Below are 18,929 nucleotides of genomic sequence, written 5' to 3' on the forward strand. Positions count from 1 at the left end.
TAAAACGAACAGATTTTCTCTGTATTCTCTCAAGTTTGTTAACATTGACTTTAGTAAAGGGATCCCATGCAACGCAAGCATATTCAAGTTTTGGCCTGATATAGGTTAGGTAAGTGAGTAGCTTAACCTTTGAAGGGGAATTTCTTAGTTTGTGACGCAGATAGGTTAGCTTTCGAAAGGCGGAAGAACATGTGTTGTCAATGTGAAGGTTCCAAGAAAATTTATTAGTGAACGTTACGCCAAGGTACTTGTAACTCTCAACTTGCTTCAAAGAAACAGATCCCATTTGATACGTATATTCCAGGGGATTCTTTTTATGCGTTATGCGAAGAGAGACAGTTTTATCTATGTTTGCAGCCACACTCTAAAAACTAAGAGAGTGCCGGGCACTCCCTTTGAGGGAGTAGCGGCTTGTCCCATATTTCACTCTCTTTTCGAGAGTAGATCGACCCACTTTGAGAGAGAGTAGGTCAACTCCTGTTGACAGAGTTTTGTTACTCCGCCGCAAGGGATTGCTAGTACTCTTCTGCAGAGTGATAATACTCTTCCCACAGGGAGTGCTAGTACTCTTCCGCAGAGTGGTAATACTCTCACCGTAGGGGTAATGGCACTCCACCAGACCGAGTACTTCTACTCCCCCAAACAGAGCGCAACTACTCTTCCCAATACCCTCTTAGCGAAGTCCTGGCCACGCATGCAGGCAGGAAATCAGATCAAATTAGGGTCGCTGATACACCGTTCTCTAGGCGGCTCCTCAGACTCAGTGGCCCGATTCCAAGCGGCCTTCAGAATAGGCGTGAGCAATGTTATGCAGGATTTTAAAGTCATTTTTCCTGGCTATTTGCTGCCTACCATGAGTCGTGACGGCTCGTAATCGGCCTATGCGTATGTGTCCCGAACGCCACTGCGGAGAAAAAAAAGCTAATTCACATTTAATCCGCAAATATTTTCGCATATTTCACAATCAGGAGACACATAATCTAATTAGAACACAATAGTCGAGGGAATCACACACTTATGGAGAACCACATTGCTCTATACATCACGTGGATTCGAACCCGCGTACACTCGCATCTATACAATTCAAAGCACACATCCTAACCATTACACCACAAAGCCACCACGCTCAGTCGTGTTGTTTTAGAGCTTCTATACATAACAAATGTATTTGAGGAATCGGCTGCGGTGGTTGGAGTTTCTCTGCAGTGTGCTGTGCTGTTGTGTACTGGAATACGTTTGCGTTTGCATCATTTCCATTCCTTGCTACGACTAACGGAGGAATACAACGTAGACGACGACGTGAGAACTATTCACGGCTTGTCGTCACCCCAGGAAAATAACAAATGTGCCGTTCAGCTCACGATCGAGTGCTTTTCCAGTCCATGCATTATATGTTCTCCGAAAATACGCGGATACAAAGTATCGTGCCAACCATCCACGTATGTGAATTTAAGTCGCGCGTATACTGGTGAGCATTTCTGTTTATTTTTTCCGCCAGTTCCATTCGTATGTGGTCAACTGCGATGCCAGTACCAGGCATTTCGACGTGCCTCACGCTGCCGTGTAGGCGTTCTTTTCAGGTGCATTAGTTTAGAGTTTGGTTCAGTCCGCTGTGAGCTGTTGTCCTGCATTAGCAGCGGATCGTTAGCGTTTTGAAGAGCACGCATTCCAGCATTTGGAGACTGCTTATGCCGATAGCCGCGTCACATGCATTGGCACGCATGTTTAAATGAGTAATGTGTCCACTTGTTACGCGTGCACTGCTCGTATCCTGTGGCAGTGCTCGTTCTAAAAGCTTCGAAGACCATCTACATTCATACGTGTGTTCAATATATATGCACAGGATAGACTTGCCGGCTAGTTGGTTGAGCATTTTAGAAGAAACAGCGCAACACAAGGACGACGCAAAAACATGGACAACACCACGAAGCGCTGGTGTGGTCGATGCTTTTTTTCGTCCTGGTGTTAGCGCTGTTTCTTCTTCCACGATACACGCACACCACAGGTACGCGAAAGTTTAGGAGTATAGGGCGTTAACTTTGTTTTCCCCGTTTCCTCTCAGTGCCAATGGCACAATGCGTTGCCCGAAATAGCGCACGCTTACCCCCATATTCAGAAATGCATCATAACTTGAAGCCCATGCTTGACTTGATCTAAATGACGCAAGTCGTGAACGCACCAAAAGAAAGGCAGTGAGCGTCTGGGGGACGTTCGCACCAGGCGTCGTTTATATAAAGTCAAGCATGGGCTTTGTATTAATATACATTTCTGAATACGGGGGTTAGTCATCTACTTCTCACAGAAAATGTCGAAGAAACGCCCACCAAAACCAGGCACATTCGTAAACCTAACTAGGCAATACGAAGCTCCATAGAAAAAGAGTGGTATTAAAAGCTTTCAGTATTTTTCTTTACTCCAAAATGGTTGCGCTCTCGTGGTTTCAATGTACAGAGATGATGCAGCGTTAGCTAAAAAGCATGAATTTCCGAACTCCATGCCAAAATAAGCTTGTAAAATTATTTAGGTGCTAGAAACCAGGGTTTGTAGCGATCCTTGAAAACCCTTTATTTCTAAAATGCCGTTTTCAAGGCATTGAAAAGCCTGGAATTTTTAGAAGTACTGGAAAGTCCTTAAATTTGTACACTTGGCTAGACATAGCAGACATTGCCAAGTGTTTTTTTCCCTTCTGTGACATTCTTCGCATGTCACAGAGAATTGTCTGTGGAGGTAATAGAAGGAAAGCGACATCCTTAAAGTTCAAATTACAAAGGAGCTGCAGATACCAGTTTTAGGCACATGGAACCGGCGACAAATGTACTTGGAGGAGCAGAAGCAGGAAGCTCAACGGTTGAGGCATTCAAAGAAAAGCCGTGATGAGTAAATTGAGAGCTACAGACACAATAAAAGATCACCTTTCTCCGGTGCTGTGTTGTTCCGCGATCTTGAGCGCGCGCGCGCGCGCGGTGGAGAACTCCGAGTGAAAAAGTAGAGCGCTCGCTACGCGTTCCTTTGAACTGCGGCGGCCTGTTCTCTTAGAAGCAAAACGATGTGTTCTTTGCTCAGCGTGCATGAATGATACATTGCCATGTTCGGGGCCAGCCACCTACAGTTGAAGCAGAAGATCACGCTACGTTTTGTTCTCTATTGCCGCAAGAGTAGAACTACTCTCTCTCTCTGAAGGGGGAGAGTGAAAAGCACATTTCACTCTCTCCTTGGTGAGAGAGTGAACAATGCATTTCACTCTCCTCGACATTTTGCGAGAGTAAAACGACGCTTTGAAGAGTGAACCGGCCTCTTCACTCCTGCGATACCCTTCCTAGTTTTTAGAGTGCATGCCCCATTCTTCGCACCGCAAAAATATATTATTCAAGCTAGAGTTAAGTTCCTTCTGATCATCCACGGACTTAATAGCACGGATTACAACGCAGTCATCTGCAAACAGCCTTATTTGTGTTCCTGGTTTGGCGACGGTAACAATGTCATTAATATATAAAAGAAAGAGCAATGGATCCAGGACACTGCCCTGGGGAACACCTGAAGTGACTGGTAGATATCCCGAGTTGTGATCGTCAACTGAAACATACTGTTGGCGATTATCCAGATAGTCTGTAATCCAGGTAATTATGATGTCCGGAAGATTAATGTTCCTTAATTTTAAAATTAGCTTTCTGTGAATTATTCTATAGAATGCTTTACTGAAGTCCAAAAACACTGCATCAATTTGACCGTTGGCATCCAAAGCTTTGGCGATTGAATCAATCATTGTTACTAATTGTGTGGTAGTGGAACAACCTTTTCTGAAGCCATGTTGAGCACTTGTTAGTATAGAGTGTTCATCTAAAAATTCATTAATGCGAGTTGCAATTATGTGCTCGAAAAGTTTGCAGCACGATGACGTTAATGATATGGGGTGGTAATTCTCGAGCAATAATCGATCGCCTTTCTAAAGACCGGAACAACTTGAGCCATCTTCCTATCTTCAGGCACTTTCGCGCTTAACAAAGATGCTCTGAATAATACAACTAAGAATTTGGCAATAGTTTCGGCGTATCGCCTAAGAAACACATTCGGGAGGTTGTCAGGGCCAGGGGCTGTTGCGGTTTTTAAATTGAGTAACATAGACAGTATGCCATGGTAAGTTATAAAGTTCGCTTCATGCTCTTCAAACACTGCAGAACTGAAAGGTGGGCCTGACCGTGCACGGGAGAATACGCTATGAAAATAAGTGTTAAAATGTTGTGCGATGGCATTCAAGTCGTTAAGAATGGTTCCATTAACTGCAATTTCCGTAATAGTCTTCTTGCTATTGCCAAGGTATCCCCAAAACTTATGCGGTGCGTTTTTTATAAAGTTGGGCAATGTTGTGGAAAAATAAAAATTTTTCGAATCGCGCACGGCGCATGACAGCTGTTTTTGGAGTTTCGTGATAACGACTGTGCGTGGATGCTTCTTTTTTGTTCGTTTGATTTGGCGCTTTAGTTGTATTATTCCGCGCGTCATCCAAGGCGTATTTTTATTGACTTTCTTAGTTTTAGTGGGTATGAATGTATCTATGCAATGCCTGCACATTGCAGTGAATGCGGTCCAAAGTGCAGACACATCACTACTACTATCAGCAAAGCGCGTTAGACAAGTTTCCATGTAGTCGACTATGCAGGCGTCATTCGCTCTGGCGTAATCTTTAAAAGATTTGGTATTGGAAGTTTTAGGAACAGTAGTTTTGACAATGGGCAAGGAAAGTGCAATAAGGTAATGGTCAGATAAGCCATCTCCGATTGACACGGTATGCTCGGAAAAGGTTCGTTTTAAAAAAAAACATCTAATATAGAACATGATGACCCTTGCACACGCGTGGGTGCATTAACCACTTGAATAAGATCATGTGTTAGCATAATGTCAAAAATAATGTCAGCATTTGCATCGGCCTTATTGTTTGTTTGGAGGAGCTTCCAATTGATACTAGGCAAGTTAAGATCGCCGATGAGAAAATTTTCTTATTTTGGTTGAGAGACATGTGCTCTTTATGTTTATTCAAGTATTCTGGTGTAGCATCAGGTGGTCTATAAAATTCGAACAGCACAAAGCATTGACCCCAGCACGATAACCTGACACATATGTACTCTAGTTCGGGAGTATCACCGATAAGCGTGGCTCCTATTTGATCTTTAATTAGAACCGCTATACCTCCCCCTCTGCGCAGTCTATCCTTACGAAATACTTTGTAATGGGGTGGAAAAACGCGTTCATTTGTTATATCGCTGCGCAACCAGGTTTCCGTTATGACTGCGATGTGCGGATCGTGTTGTAGCAAGTGAATTTCGAGGGAATCTATCTTGTTCACCACGCTACGAGCATTAAAATTCACGATACGCAGACGTTTATCCTTGGCTGAAACTGAATTTCTGTGGATGGCAGGTTCGAAGATTTCTAAACACGAAAGTTCTGATGCATTGTCTGGATCATTAGCGACTCTCGTGCCTATATCTACGCTTGCGCGTGACGACGGGTCGTGGGGTGGTATGGTTTTTCTGCGTCGTTTTTTACAACAGGAATTCTTTCATTTGTATCCTCGCTCCAAATATAAGCTGTCCTATTGATGTATAATTTGTCGAAAGCTAAGTAAACTTTATCACCCTTCTCGCGGTTTTCTTTCGCACTTGCCCACAGCTTCCTTCTAACTTCTCGAACTTTTCGCGAACAGTCTTCATTTATTGACATAGTAGTGTTCTTCAGCTTGTGGCATTGCTTAAAAATTAACGCTTTGTCTCTTGTATCGAACAATCTCAGGATGACAGGCCGTTTCCTATTTGTGGACGGACGACCTAATCTATGTATTCGTTCAATGGCTATCGGGTTCAGTTTGAGAGGTTCTTGGAAGATACGTTTATTTACGGCTGTTTCCAATGATTCGCCGTTTTCATTCTCTGGTTCTGTTAGGCCAAAAATAATCCAATTAGGTCTTCTACTGTGGTTCTCCAATTCGTCTATTTTCTTTTCAAGAGTCAGAACAACCTCGTTAATATGTGATAGCCGATTTTGGCATAAAGTGACCTTGTCTTCAAGTTTCGATAAAGCGTCTACCTTTTTTTTTTCAACTTCTACCAGGCGGTTTTCTTTGATATCCTTAATATCTCCTGCGATTTCCTTAAGTTGTTTCAGGATTTCAGAAACTTCGGGCCCGGGGTTAGTTTCAATGTCCCCTCCTAAAAGCAGTAACTTCCGGAGGCAAAAAACATCAAGCAAGCAACACAGCCATGGGCACCGCAGCACCAGTAGAAACGGATCGCTTGAACGGTAACACTTGCCGTAATCCTTTCTCACCTGCACAAAGAACAGCAGAGGGTTTAGCCGCATTCTTTCGGTGCCACCGTGCCTAGTGGTTTACGTACATATGCGAAAGGGTATGTCACTTCTAGTTCGTGTATGTATATTCAGTGCGACCCATGTGGCGCCAATTTGACGACGTTCGGGGCCACCACCTCGATGGCCACTTCAATGAAACCGTTAGTCATTTGATGTTTCTCGAACTGCCATTCGTGTAGCATCGAGGCACAATCACGCGCCGGCTGACGGCACACGATGCGACCACGGGAGGACAGCGTAGCAGACGCTCAACTGTTGGCGCCACGTTCGGCATCTCGGAGCCCGCCTCTGTCGCCGTGAGCCGGCGCACGTCACAAGCGTTGGGACGGCTGCCCAAGCCGGCGCTTCGTCAAGAAGCCGCGACTCCCGGTGCTCCCACGCCGACCGCGATGGGCGGAGCGCCTACGGACTCCGGCAAGTCGGAAGGCGCTATTCCACTCCGCCTGCGGTCGCTCTCCACTGCGGGCCCGGGGAAGAACGTGGATGCGGTGAGTTGTAATCGAGTCTTACATGAGTACTCTTGCTCGCCTTCTAGGCTAAACAGCAGTCCTCCGATGGTTTTATTAGTGTCCCTGTTTTTGCTCCAAAATAGAGTATATTTGCACAAAGAGCTGTCTTTGTGTTAAAATGCTATGAGGCATAACTCCTCGCGCGCGAAGGAGCCAAAGTAAGTCTTCTTTTTTCCTCTTATGCTAGTCGCCATCGACCCCGTGGGAGACACTTGTTCACACGCACTGTGCAAGTTGGCTTACATGGTTACACACCCTCGAATCTCCAAACAACGCAGTATGTTGCAGTTGTAACAATGTTTATCCAACACGCAAGAGCGCTTTCCCTCCGTGGCCTCCAGAACTGTAGAACGTCTTCCGGGAGATGGGCGTCCAATGTAAACGGCAGTTCTGCCGGAGAGCCGCCCGCTGCACAACTGTCGGCCCAATCAACTTCAAGGCATTTCCGCCACTCGCGAAACAAGCACATTCGGGTCAGCCGAGCTCGCACCGCAGTCGACGACACCGCGAATGTAGGCGTATTAATGTTTCTTGCTTCAATTTTGGCACATAAGGGTTGGCAGGTAGGTTCCTATCCGGCATCACTTTAATAAAAATGGTCACAGAAAAATTATGTATGACCGACGGTAGAATTGAGCCTCTGCCTTGAATGCTAGCCGCCCGATGCTGTAACCACACGGTCACGATCGCACACATACTACTCCACTTCCAAATGCAGCCGTATCTTCGAAACGCTCGGTGCGTGCACCACGTGCCACTTCCTCGTTTTTCTTTCTTCTTGACAGCTCGCACTTTGAGGCGTCGGGTGAGACTGCAGTGTTTCAGGGACCGGCCAACTTTCGCCAGCACTTTCCTCGTAGCAGTTTACGCTGCGCAGAAACAGTTCGACGTTCTGTAAACTTTATCACTGTCCAAGTTAATCAATATTTACCATTTATTTGCTGGAGTGTAAATGCCATCCTCGTTTTAGCATACGCATCATGACATTGCCATAGGGTACGTACGATCGTATAACACCTTTCTTTGTTCCTGACGTCACAATCTGTGTGGGTTGTCCGCGGTGCGCCGGACGCCGCCGGCTTGGTGACGCCCCTTGACGCCATCTCACGAAGCGGATCTAAACCCTCGCCGCGGAACTCGTGCTCCACCGGCGTTGAAAAGAGCACAAGCAGCCCTGACTCAGCGTCAAGACATGAGAATGAACTGTATGGTGCCTGTGTATTTGCCTTTTGCACGCGCTGTTGGAAATTAGAAATAAAACTTCCGGGTACTAGAAGTTACAGATTTCGTAGTATGGAGTAGGCAGAACGCGGAAGCAATAGTTTTACAGTGAAGCTATATACTTCTATGTCCAAGGAAATTTTCAAGGCATAAGCGAAAAACTTCCCAAGTGGGCCGATCCCGCAAATAGTGCGATGCCGGGCCGACCCGCGGCGGAGGGGAAGCAGGCGTTAAGCACTACTCATACGTGATGCCGATGCCGAAGTTAGTGCAATGCCGGGCCGACCCACGGCGGAGGTGAAGCAGGAGTTAAAGCACTCCTCATACGTGGACTGATCCCGAAGTTAGTGCAATGCCGGACTGACGCGCGGTGGAGGTGAAGCAGGCGTGAAGCCTTCCCCATAGATGGGCCGATCCCTAAGATAGTGCAGTGCCGGACCAACTCATGGCGGAAGTGAAGCAGGTGTTAAGCACTAAACATAAATGGGCCGATCCCATAGTTAGTGCAATGCCGGACTGACCCTCGACGGAGGTGAAGCAGGCGTTAAGCACTCCCCATACGTGGGCTGATCCCGAAGTTAGTGCAATGCCGGACTGACCCGCGGCGAAGGTGAAGCAGGCGTTAAGCACTCCCCATACGTAGGCCGATCCCGAAGTTAGTGCAATGCCGGACTGACCCGCAGCGAGGTGAAGCAGGCGTTAAGCTGTCCCCATACGTGGGCAAATCCAGAAAATAGTGCAATGCCGGGCCGACCCGCGGCGGAGGTGAAGCAGACGTTAAGCACTCCCCATACGTGGGCCGATCCCGAAGATATTGCAATGCCGGGCTGACCCACGGTGGAGGTGCTGTTCGCCATTAAAAGACCCACATACACAGCTTCGCTGGTCATCCTTCTTCACAGAGTGGAAGGGCGCTGAGATTTTTTTGTACTTTGCTTGGCCAGTAACTAGTGTGTTGTAATCCGGTCCTGTATAAAGGGTTGGTGCCCAGAGACCGTAGTTTCTGCAGTTCTGACTGGTTGCACGGGTGAGATCGTTTTGTTCCCGCAATGATATCCGGATGTTCTCCGTCCGTTTTCGTCTGGAGTAAGTTGAAGTAAGTTCGTCTAAAGTAAGTTGAAGGTGGCCAACAACGGGAGGTAAAAGCATCTCATCCATAAAGAGAACATGGAGATTTACAAGATTTATATCAAAGAAATTCCAAGGTAAAATGTGTACAATACCACGAAGGAAACAGACTTGCTATTTAAGGCTCGAGTTGGTTACCTAAACTCCCAAACAAACCGTAGCAAATATTCACAACTAGATCAGGTATGATGTATGATGCAGCAAAAATGCGGCGACCGCTCAGCACATCCTAATGGAATGCCAAAGGGTTCAACCGGTGAGACCTATATGCGGCCTACACCTTCGAGAAGCGATTCTATTTGAAGTGGACAGAAGCATGAACCAGTCAGCCGTCGAAATAAGCAAGACACGTTTGACGTAATGGCGGAAAGAAACGCAGGTAACAAATTTATTGGAACAAATCCGTTAATGCTGGTGCAACATATTCATGTCTTGCTTTAGCGCAACTCAGTTTGAGTACCAAGGAACAGGGGCAGGTGAAAGGATAAGCGCTAACTTCCAACTGGTTTTATTCCATGGTCCTATGCACATTATATGGCCGCTCATAGCACACATGACAAAAAAGAATCAAGCAATAACTTCACAAGAAACACCGACTGCATATCACTGAACACGTCCTGACTGTCTTAGAAAGGCAAGTTGCTTGCTTGATAAAGATAAAGAGGGCGTACTCACATGCACCCAATGCCATTTGGTGATGGCATCAACCTCAATAATGTCGCACGTTAGTTGATTTTGACTGCGTCCTATGATCACGCACTCTTAGAAAACTGGTTTGCATCCACGTCTTGCAATGCATGGAAAGGAACCCACTTTATGAAATTGTATTGTTAACATTGTGACTATGGTCGCGCAAGCGATCATTAATACATCTTCCGGTCTGTCCAGTGTCAGTACCTTTGCATGAGAAGGAAAAATTGTATACCACCTATCGAGTGCAATCAACAAGCCTGTTCAAATGTCTTTTTTCACGCACTTGTTGCATTTCCTTCGTATTGCGAGCAATCACTCACAATACGCGACCGGTGGCGGCTGCTCCTGCGCAATACAGGCTAGCAAAGGACAGCGTCGTTGAGATTTTTCCCTGGTCGTTGCTTACGTACAAAAATGTAAACAAGGTCCTTGAATGAGAGAGAGAGAGAGAGAGAGAGAGAGATGCAAATTAGAGAATAGCAGGGAGGCGAAAAAATTTTCATTAAAAAAGTTTTCCTCAACTTGTACCTTTCATGGCCTTCACATTTTTTATACCAGCGGCGTGCACAGATTTGCTGGTTTCAAACTGATATGGTTCTAAACTTCGTGTGACATTTGCTTCACTTATTATACATACAGAAAACATGGAAACGTTGATATCAGTTATTTCGGGCACAATTTTGAGACATGCGAGTTTATTCTTTTATGAAAAAATACATACTGGTCCTGAATTCGTTTGCAGCATCTTTGGCAATGGCAACGTAGTTATTATTAATGTTTAATGTATTAGATCCCTCGACTATTTCTTTAAGGAGGAAGCCAAGCTGCAAAGTGATCCCCACCCCTTCCGCCCGAACGAAATTTCTGGCTACGCCACTGCACAGTAGTCATATTCTAGAACTTTTATCTCGTGTCAACTTTCATCTGCTGTGAAGATGCCATTTACTTACAGAAAAAAGGAATATGCATAGGCTCTTGCATTGCACCCATACTCAGCGATTAATTTTTATCCAGACTTCCCGCATACCTCTCTGACATACTTATGCAGAACAAAGCCTTCCGTTACGTTGATGATTATTTGTTTGTTATTGATTGTTCTTCACATGAAGTGGAAAGTCAGGTTGCTACAATCCTGCCAACTGTTAAGCCGTGTCTGGCTCCCTTAAAATCGCCCATGAAATCCTACAGGAAGGTACCATCCGGTTTCTCTACCTTCGTTTGTCTTGTTCAATAGGGCTAACTTGTTGGAGCTATGAAGCGCGGTCTAGTAAATCTCTCCCACCTACCAAATTGATAAATATACAGATAGCCAAACTTTGGTTTAGAAATGTCCTGAAAAAGTCATGACATGATGCTATTGATTTGTTCGCTAGCTTTGAAGGGCAAAGGAAATGGTTGATCAAAGCTGGCCAGCGATACTACTGCCAGTGTCAGTGGCAGAATGTTTGCTGAAAAGATTCTTGGAAGCGCAAACGGCGGGAGAGCAAAGCAGCGGCCGCTGGTAGAAAAACAAGTGCGAGGCCGTACATTTTTTCCGACCATTTGAATAAGGTTCCACAGAGAGCGAACATGCGACTTGTTTTCTCTGCTCCTGATATGCTTGGCAGGCTTTGCAATCTTACCAACCCTAAGAAAGAAATGCAAACAGTGCATAAAAAAAGACATTTGAACAGGCATGTTGATTGCACTCTAGTGGTGGTATACAATTTTGCATTGTTTTTCAACGTTGTCTACATTGGACAGACCGGAAGATGTATTAATGATCACGTGCGCGAGCATATTTACAATGTTAATGAAATTTCATCAAGTGGGTTCCTTACCACGCATTGCAATACTTGAGGTTGCAAACCAGTTTTTAAGAGTTTAAGTTTAAGAGTGCGCCAGTTTAAGCTTTAAGGTTTAAGTTTAAAGCTTTAAGTTTAAGTTTGAGCTTAAGCTTAAGTTTAAGCTTTCAGTTTGCGACCAGTTTAAGAGTGCGCGATCATAGGACGCAGTCACCATCAACGAAAGCGCAAAATTATTGAGGCTGATGCCATCACCAAACTTGACTTCTAAGACGGTCGGCACGTGTTCAGTGAACTGCAGTCCTGCTTTTGCAAGGTTGTTGTTTCAATTGCTTTTGTCACGTGTGCTATGTGCGGCCATAATATGTGCATAGGGTCATGGAATAAAATCAGCTGGGAGTTGGCACTCGTCCTTTCACCTGTCCCTGCTGGTTCGTACTCAAACTGAGTTGCGCTAAAGCAAAACAAAAATACGTACAGTATAACTGATTCAATCAAGCAGGCTAGATGACAATTTATTTATTAGATGACTTTCCAAGGGAATGCCAATAAATCGGTCACTAAATCATAGCAGCGTGAAAGAGGAATGTGGCTGCAGTGCACACCTTATACATAACTCGTTTTGACCACGGCTATGCGTTGTATCGCTGTATTGATTAAATGCTAAATGCATTACCGTCGTGAGTCATCGGAAGATTTGTTCCGCCGCTTTTATATTTATCACTACGAGGACTCAGTAATTGAGGATGGCATAGAAAATGGAGGGTATTGTAATTTCGGTATGGAATCATTACTCACATGTAACGTTGCAATATTGCAGGGTCAGCGGGTAAAGGGAAATGCAGGAAGGGACCGAGTGGCAGGAGTATGGCTCGAACACGATAAGCTTCTCTCTGATAATGAGGCGTTTGTTTCGGACGAAGAAAAAAGTGCAAGGTGAAGCTTGACTCAAATATGAGTGAAAGCTAGTCTGTTTGACGGCTCGAATCGGAAGCAGATAATTTCAGACTGAACATTGTAAATACCCAAAGTTGTTTTTTAAATTATACCACTGAACATAAATACCTTCCCGTACAGTATGATGATTCTCATGTCGTCGTTGCCACAGAGACTTGTTTGCGCGCTGAAATAGAATAATCAGACATATTCCCTCACCCCCCTCCCCGTTATAGGCTTATCCGCAACGATCGCGACGCGTGCGGTGGAGGTCTGGCAGTCATTTTTAAGGAACTAATCGTTCTTGTATAAATGAAATAGGCTCCTTATATTGAAAGTATGTGGTGCAAGCTTAAATTAGGCGGTGCTTTCTGGCTTCTTGCAACAGTTCTAGGGGCCCCGAATGCCCCTCTAACATTTATGAGGTCCAATTCAGGACTAACTTTTTTTTAATTATTCCTGGGATTTTGCGTGCTTAAATATATATAAATATACATTTATTAGGCGCGCTGGAGTGAGAGACTGTATTATATTTGATGGCCGCGGGTTGATGATGCACAGGGTTTTATGGCGCAACGACCACATATGACTAAAGGAGCACCATGCACGTGGTAATCAGTTTTCAGTGAATCGCTGAATCGTTTATGACATTTAGCAATGGACCATAAATGATAAACGCAGCGTCGCTATAAGAAAGCCTAAAATGAGTTGCTGTAAGTTGCGTAATTTGTACCAGTATTAAAATAATGACAATCACTAGATATGTGTGCTCTGACCATCAATCTTTTTACGAAAGGATGATGCAGTAAAGCGTACAGGTGAAACTGGCACCAGCGCCTTAATAGGGTCCTTGAACGCAAGGATTTGGAGGCATGTGCTCTGGAAAAATCCTATCGACTCTTGAGAAGAGCGCTATGAGTCTAGGGGGCTGGTAACTGGCAATATACCGACTCCTCGAAGAAACCTTAACCGATGTCACCAGAACATGTCGCCAGAACACTCTTCTATGCCAAGAAACATTGCCGAGTAGAGGGCAACGGTTTCTTTAAATTGCAACGTAGCCTATTCAAGTACCATGGAGATCACTTTGGACACCACAAGCGTTGCATCAAAGTGATCCACCACTAGCGTCCATTACTGCACGCGGAGTGCGCCTGCCTGCCAGCTTCCTGTGCTTCATTAAAACTTCTTTCTGGTTGAGTTGGTGCATACTTGAACATAAAAATTGTTACAGCGCAAACAAATGCAACCACAAAGTATCAAGGACGAGACACATGCGCTGCAACGTCTTTTTTTACAGTTGCAGATGTGTGGGCATAACTTTGCCAGCTTGTTGGGTGCCTAAAAAACAACGAACACCCCATGCCTGTTGGCTACCTTCTTGAGACTGTGCGAAGTCTTGTGCAGGTACGGCACAACCAAAGCCTTGTCGGTCTTCCGACGGTCATCGTTTCCTCAGTTTCAGCTTCTGAAGGAGGGTCTCCGATACAGCAATCAAGACCGAATGGGGGAACCCCACCGCCAAAAGTCGGCTGGCCTGATTCTCAAAACTTTTCTGCTTTAGGTGAGGGCACGACTTCTGAAGAGACGATTCCAAACAGTGCGACGCTATAGCTGTATTTACAGTTTTGGAATGCGCTGAATCAGAGACTCCGCGCTTGTGTCCCGTCCTTGATACTTGGTGGTTGCATGTGTTTGCGCTGTAACAATTTTTAAGCATTCCTTTGCACGAGCTCCTACCGAGGAGCTGCCCTACTAATGGGAAAAACAACCGCGTGCGGCTTCACCAAGGGAGGCCGCAAGCGGCGTTCGAGGAGAGCGTCACGCGGCACCGGACGTCTTCGACTACCTTCGCGACACAGGCGACATATTGATCTTCTTTACCTCTGTGCACAAGTTCGCCCCTTATTAATAGTTTATTTTTATAAACTTGCTTTCTATAAAGTCACCACAATACTAGTGGAGGTGCGGGGTATGATTCCAAGCCCCACAGACCGAAGAGAGCGTGCTCCTTATCTTCGGCAATTGGAACCCATGGATCTGCCGCCAGTGCACCAAGCCGTTGTCTTCGATGGGATGCCCCGGAATTCAGACCACTTCTTTTCGCGGCAAGGGAGCCAATTGACATCGCTACCTTGACCAGCCAAGTTGCACAAGCACAACTCATCGTTAGCCAACGTATCACACCACAGGCTTTCCACGGCGACACGTTCGAAGACACCGAGTACTGGTTGGACTATTCTGAGAAAGGGACGAAGTGTACTTTGCTTTAGAAGACTCAACACAAAGTGGTACGAAAAGCACGAGGCCTATCTGTCATCTTATGCTCTGTTCAGACTACGTTCGTAAGGCGCCGATTTTTCGTAACATGCGCAAGCGGAAGCGCAACAAGCGTATGCGTCTAGTTCAGACTGCGAACGTAAAGGTACCAACGTGCGCAATTCACGCAAAAATCGTGGGTGAGAGTGTTAAAGGGTGGGCAACATTTATGACTGTGATACAACATTTACAACCGTTGCGACACAGCCAATGACCGATAAGCTTTCGGTTTTAAACAACCGGTTTAAACAGCTCTGGGCGCGGAAAGTGCCATTCCGCCATTCCGTGCGCACGAATAGGTTGGCTGTGTTCGTGAAAATGTGTGCAGTGTGCCCTGCGAGACTGTTTTCAGTTAATGTGGTTTATCCGCCGAGGAAATCGATGGCCGCAGATGCATGCTCCGAACTTCGATGAGTGGTCTCACTAGGTTTTCAAGGAAGCGGAACTGCTGGGGCGACATGCGCATGAAGTTATGAAACATCGCAGCGTCACCAACTCGGAGTTTGGCGAAAAGGTTGTGAAAGTCGCCGTCCAGGGCCCTGTCGAGAAATACTTGCCACGCCCAAACCCTTCTGCGTCGCCTTCGTCGTCTTTGGGCGATTGAATACATGACTTTAAGTTTGTTTTGAGCGTGAATTTCTTCGATCTCGGCCAGCGCTCGCATGTTGACAGGATCCATATTGGACCGCTGGTGACGTCAATTCTGCAGCTCCAAATTTGATTGGCCTGTTGTAAAAGCCGTAATTTACGCAGCAGTACATGTGAACAAAGGTACCGGCTTAACTGCCGTAACGTTTTTTACAGCCGTTACGTTCCATACGCTGAAAGAGCAGTTACGCGCGTTACGACCTCAGTGTGAACATAGCTTTAGAAAAAGTTTCGGCGACGGCTGTTGGCTCCGTATGGTAGCAGCGATCGCAGGGAGAAGGGAGAAACTGCTCCTCGGGCACTGGATGAGCGCACGAATGAAAGTGCAGCCATGGCCCGCCCTTTTAAGCACGCCGACCCCAACATGAGTGAAGACAAAAAGGTGCGCCATCTGATGCATGAAGTAAAGCAAGAGCTTTTCGCAGGCCTCGTTCATAATCTGCCACCCACCCGCTGCCAAGTTTCGATCGGAAGCAACAACGATTGAAATGACGCTTCAGCATCGATCCGGGCAACACATCGCGATCGAAGCTGCGCATTCGCAGGTATCTTTTCGGCGGGCACTGAGAATAGTCTGCACACACTGCGGGAACTCGTCAGGTATGTCATCAGGGAAGAGCTACGCAAGGTGCAGTCTCACGAGGCAACTCCGGAACAGTCTATCGTCGATAACGTGAGAAGAAAAGTGAGGCAAGCCATACGGGGACCACAGTGTGAGCCACCACCGGCATGACCAACGCCAATGTACTCCGACATGCTCAGGTGATCCGCCGTTCACAGCGCACCAATATTTTACAGCGAGTCCATCGTTCCCAGTCCGCCCATCCCGAGGCCAAGCGACTACGCACCGATAGCACGCAATGCGTCCCGTTTGGCTGAGACAATGCCTAGAAAAAGTGACGTGTGGCATAACACCGACTGTAGGCATCTGTGTTTTTACTGCGGAGAAGCTGATCATCTGTACCGACCCTGCCCGTACTGTCGAGCCGGTGTTAGAGGAGTTTCTATGAAAGTACCATACCCCCGGAACGGCGAAAGGCCATGCCACATCGAAGAGTACTTCTGTACCCATCAGAGTTTCAGCACACCTCGCCATCATCAACCGCGGTCGCCATACCCGATGGGTTAACGATCGCCAAGGCCACGTGACTCTTCAAGCACAGTTAGGCATCGTTCGCCTAGGCCAAAGCCGGATAATTGAAGGTAACGGCCTGTGAAGGTGAGGTCGCGAACAATTAGACATGCGAACATCCTCCAACGCGGTACCAGGGCGACATTGACGCTTTGTTCCAGGTAAAGAAGTGTGGTAATGAGAAAATAGCTTCAGACTTGCCTTTACTTGTTGATGGGTGCGAGCTGAATGCATTAATGGATACCGGGGCTGGTTATTCGGTGATAAGCTATGAACTGGCGAAAAAGCTAAAAAGAGTTTTGACGGAGTGGAATGGACCTCAGATAGGCACAGCCGCTGGTCGTCTTATTATGCCTTTCGACAGGTGCACCGCAAGAGTTCGAATACAAGAATTTACATACGTTAGTGACTTCCTCGGACTTTCGAAATGATCGAGGGATTTTATACTTGTAATATATTTTCTATAGGCTAACGGCGCCGTTAACAACTTGCTGAAATCCAGAGTATCATTCTCGATTGAACAAGCTATAACCTGTGAGAAATCAAAACTATATATCACTCCACTGCGAGTCATCGATGACGATGTAACTGTACCGCCACGCAGCAGTGTAATAGTTCTGGTCAAAAACGACACGTTCCACGGCTACCAAGGTATAGCAGATATCGACACAAAACTTTTATTGAACAGGAGCATGTGTGTTGCACGAGGACTCGTTCACCTCCATAACGGGAGCGCAGATATCCTTCTCGGGAATTTTGGACACGACTTTAAGCACATTGCGAAGGGAAAAACTATCGCCTTCGACATAAATTTCTGTGGCAACCCGCAAGGTGGAGAAAAGTAATTAGTAAAGAGAAAGATGAGACATCCACTCAAACGTAGCTAAGTTCTGCGAAGGAAACCCGTACGGGTTCCTCGAATGAAAAGCCTCACAGTTGAAGAAAAATTCGTGCTGGTCCGGAACTTGAACCCAGGACCCCGGTGGTTCCTCGCTCGAGATTTTCGAGGAACCCTTATGAGTTTCTTTCGTAGCACTTAGCAGTGTTTGGGGGGTGTCTGATTTTTCCCTTCGTTAACTATCACCTTCTTCAATAAGTTTTCTGAAACCACAGAAGTCTGGAAGGTAATTGCCATAATCCGAACCTTTCAGTGCTTCAAAAGCAACAGTCACACAGCCTGATACAGGATTTAGCTGAATCTTTGTTTAATTATTTAATAGTGTGGCGCACGACCATTGCAAAGCACATAATTATAACAGAGGATACAGCCAGGCCGGTATGCGAACATCCGTACTTATTCTTGCCGAAGGAAAGAGAAATTATCAACAACCAAGTACGCGAAATGCTCAATGCCAATGTCATTGAGCCTTACAACACTCTGTGGGCATCCCCCCTCGTTCTTGTTAAGAAAAAGGACAACACATTGCGGTTCTGTGCAGACTACCATAAATATCCCTGTTTGACTAAGCGGATGTATACCCCCTCCTGCGCACCAAGGACAAGTTACAAGGGCTGCGGTGTGCAAAAATTTTCCCCTCTGTCGATCTGAAAAGCTCGTATTGGCAAATTGAAGTGGATAAGCGAGACCGTGACAAGACAGCATTTGTCACTCCGGATGTACTATGTGAATTCAAGGCTCTCCCATTTGGTATCTGTTCTGCACCGGCAACGTTTCAGCGCGTGTGGATACTGTACTTTCCGGCTTAAAATGGCAGTCTTGCATAGTATATCCAAATGTTGTGCTCATGTTTTCCACAACGTTCGAGCAGCACATAGATCCACTGCGGTTAGTTTTAGAGGCAATCTGTTCGGCAAACCTAGCAATTATTCCAGAGAAGCGTGAGTTCGTATTTGAAGAACTTCGATTTTTTAGGCATGTCATCAGCGCTCAAGCTAGGTGTTCGACCAGATCCGAAAGAGACCGTGGCCCTCGCAAAGTTCTCGATGCCAATAGACAAAAAGTTAGTACGACGCTTTTTGGACTTATGCGCTTACTATAGGTGATCCGTGAATTTTTTTTCCGAAAATAACACAGCCTCTAACAAAACTTACAAGAGAAGATGTACCGTTCGTATGGGAAAGCGAGCAACAGAGCCCGTTTAATAAGCTAAGGAAACATCTGCAAGCGCCTCCATCCACGGTCATTTTGATGAGACAGCTGACACAGAAATATACACGGATGCCAGTAATGTCGGT

At 46.0% G+C, this 18,929-nt stretch overlaps 1 protein-coding gene across 3 annotated transcripts in view; it reads left to right on the top strand.

Annotated features, from left to right (window-relative positions):
- LOC135897758 (uncharacterized) overlaps window positions 1-18,929 on the top strand; it is a 219,742-nt gene that overhangs the window by 98,099 nt on the left and 102,714 nt on the right. For all 3 annotated transcript variants that reach the window (XM_065426469.2, XM_065426470.2, XM_065426471.2), the window contains exon 7: window positions 6,543-6,851. In XM_065426469.2, the coding sequence (XP_065282541.2) occupies window positions 6,543-6,851 (309 nt within the window). The remainder of the gene's footprint in view (window positions 1-6,542; window positions 6,852-18,929) is intronic.

This window comes from Dermacentor albipictus, chromosome 2, assembly GCF_038994185.2.
Source record: "Dermacentor albipictus isolate Rhodes 1998 colony chromosome 2, USDA_Dalb.pri_finalv2, whole genome shotgun sequence".
NCBI classification, from domain to species: Eukaryota; Metazoa; Arthropoda; class Arachnida; order Ixodida; family Ixodidae; genus Dermacentor; species Dermacentor albipictus.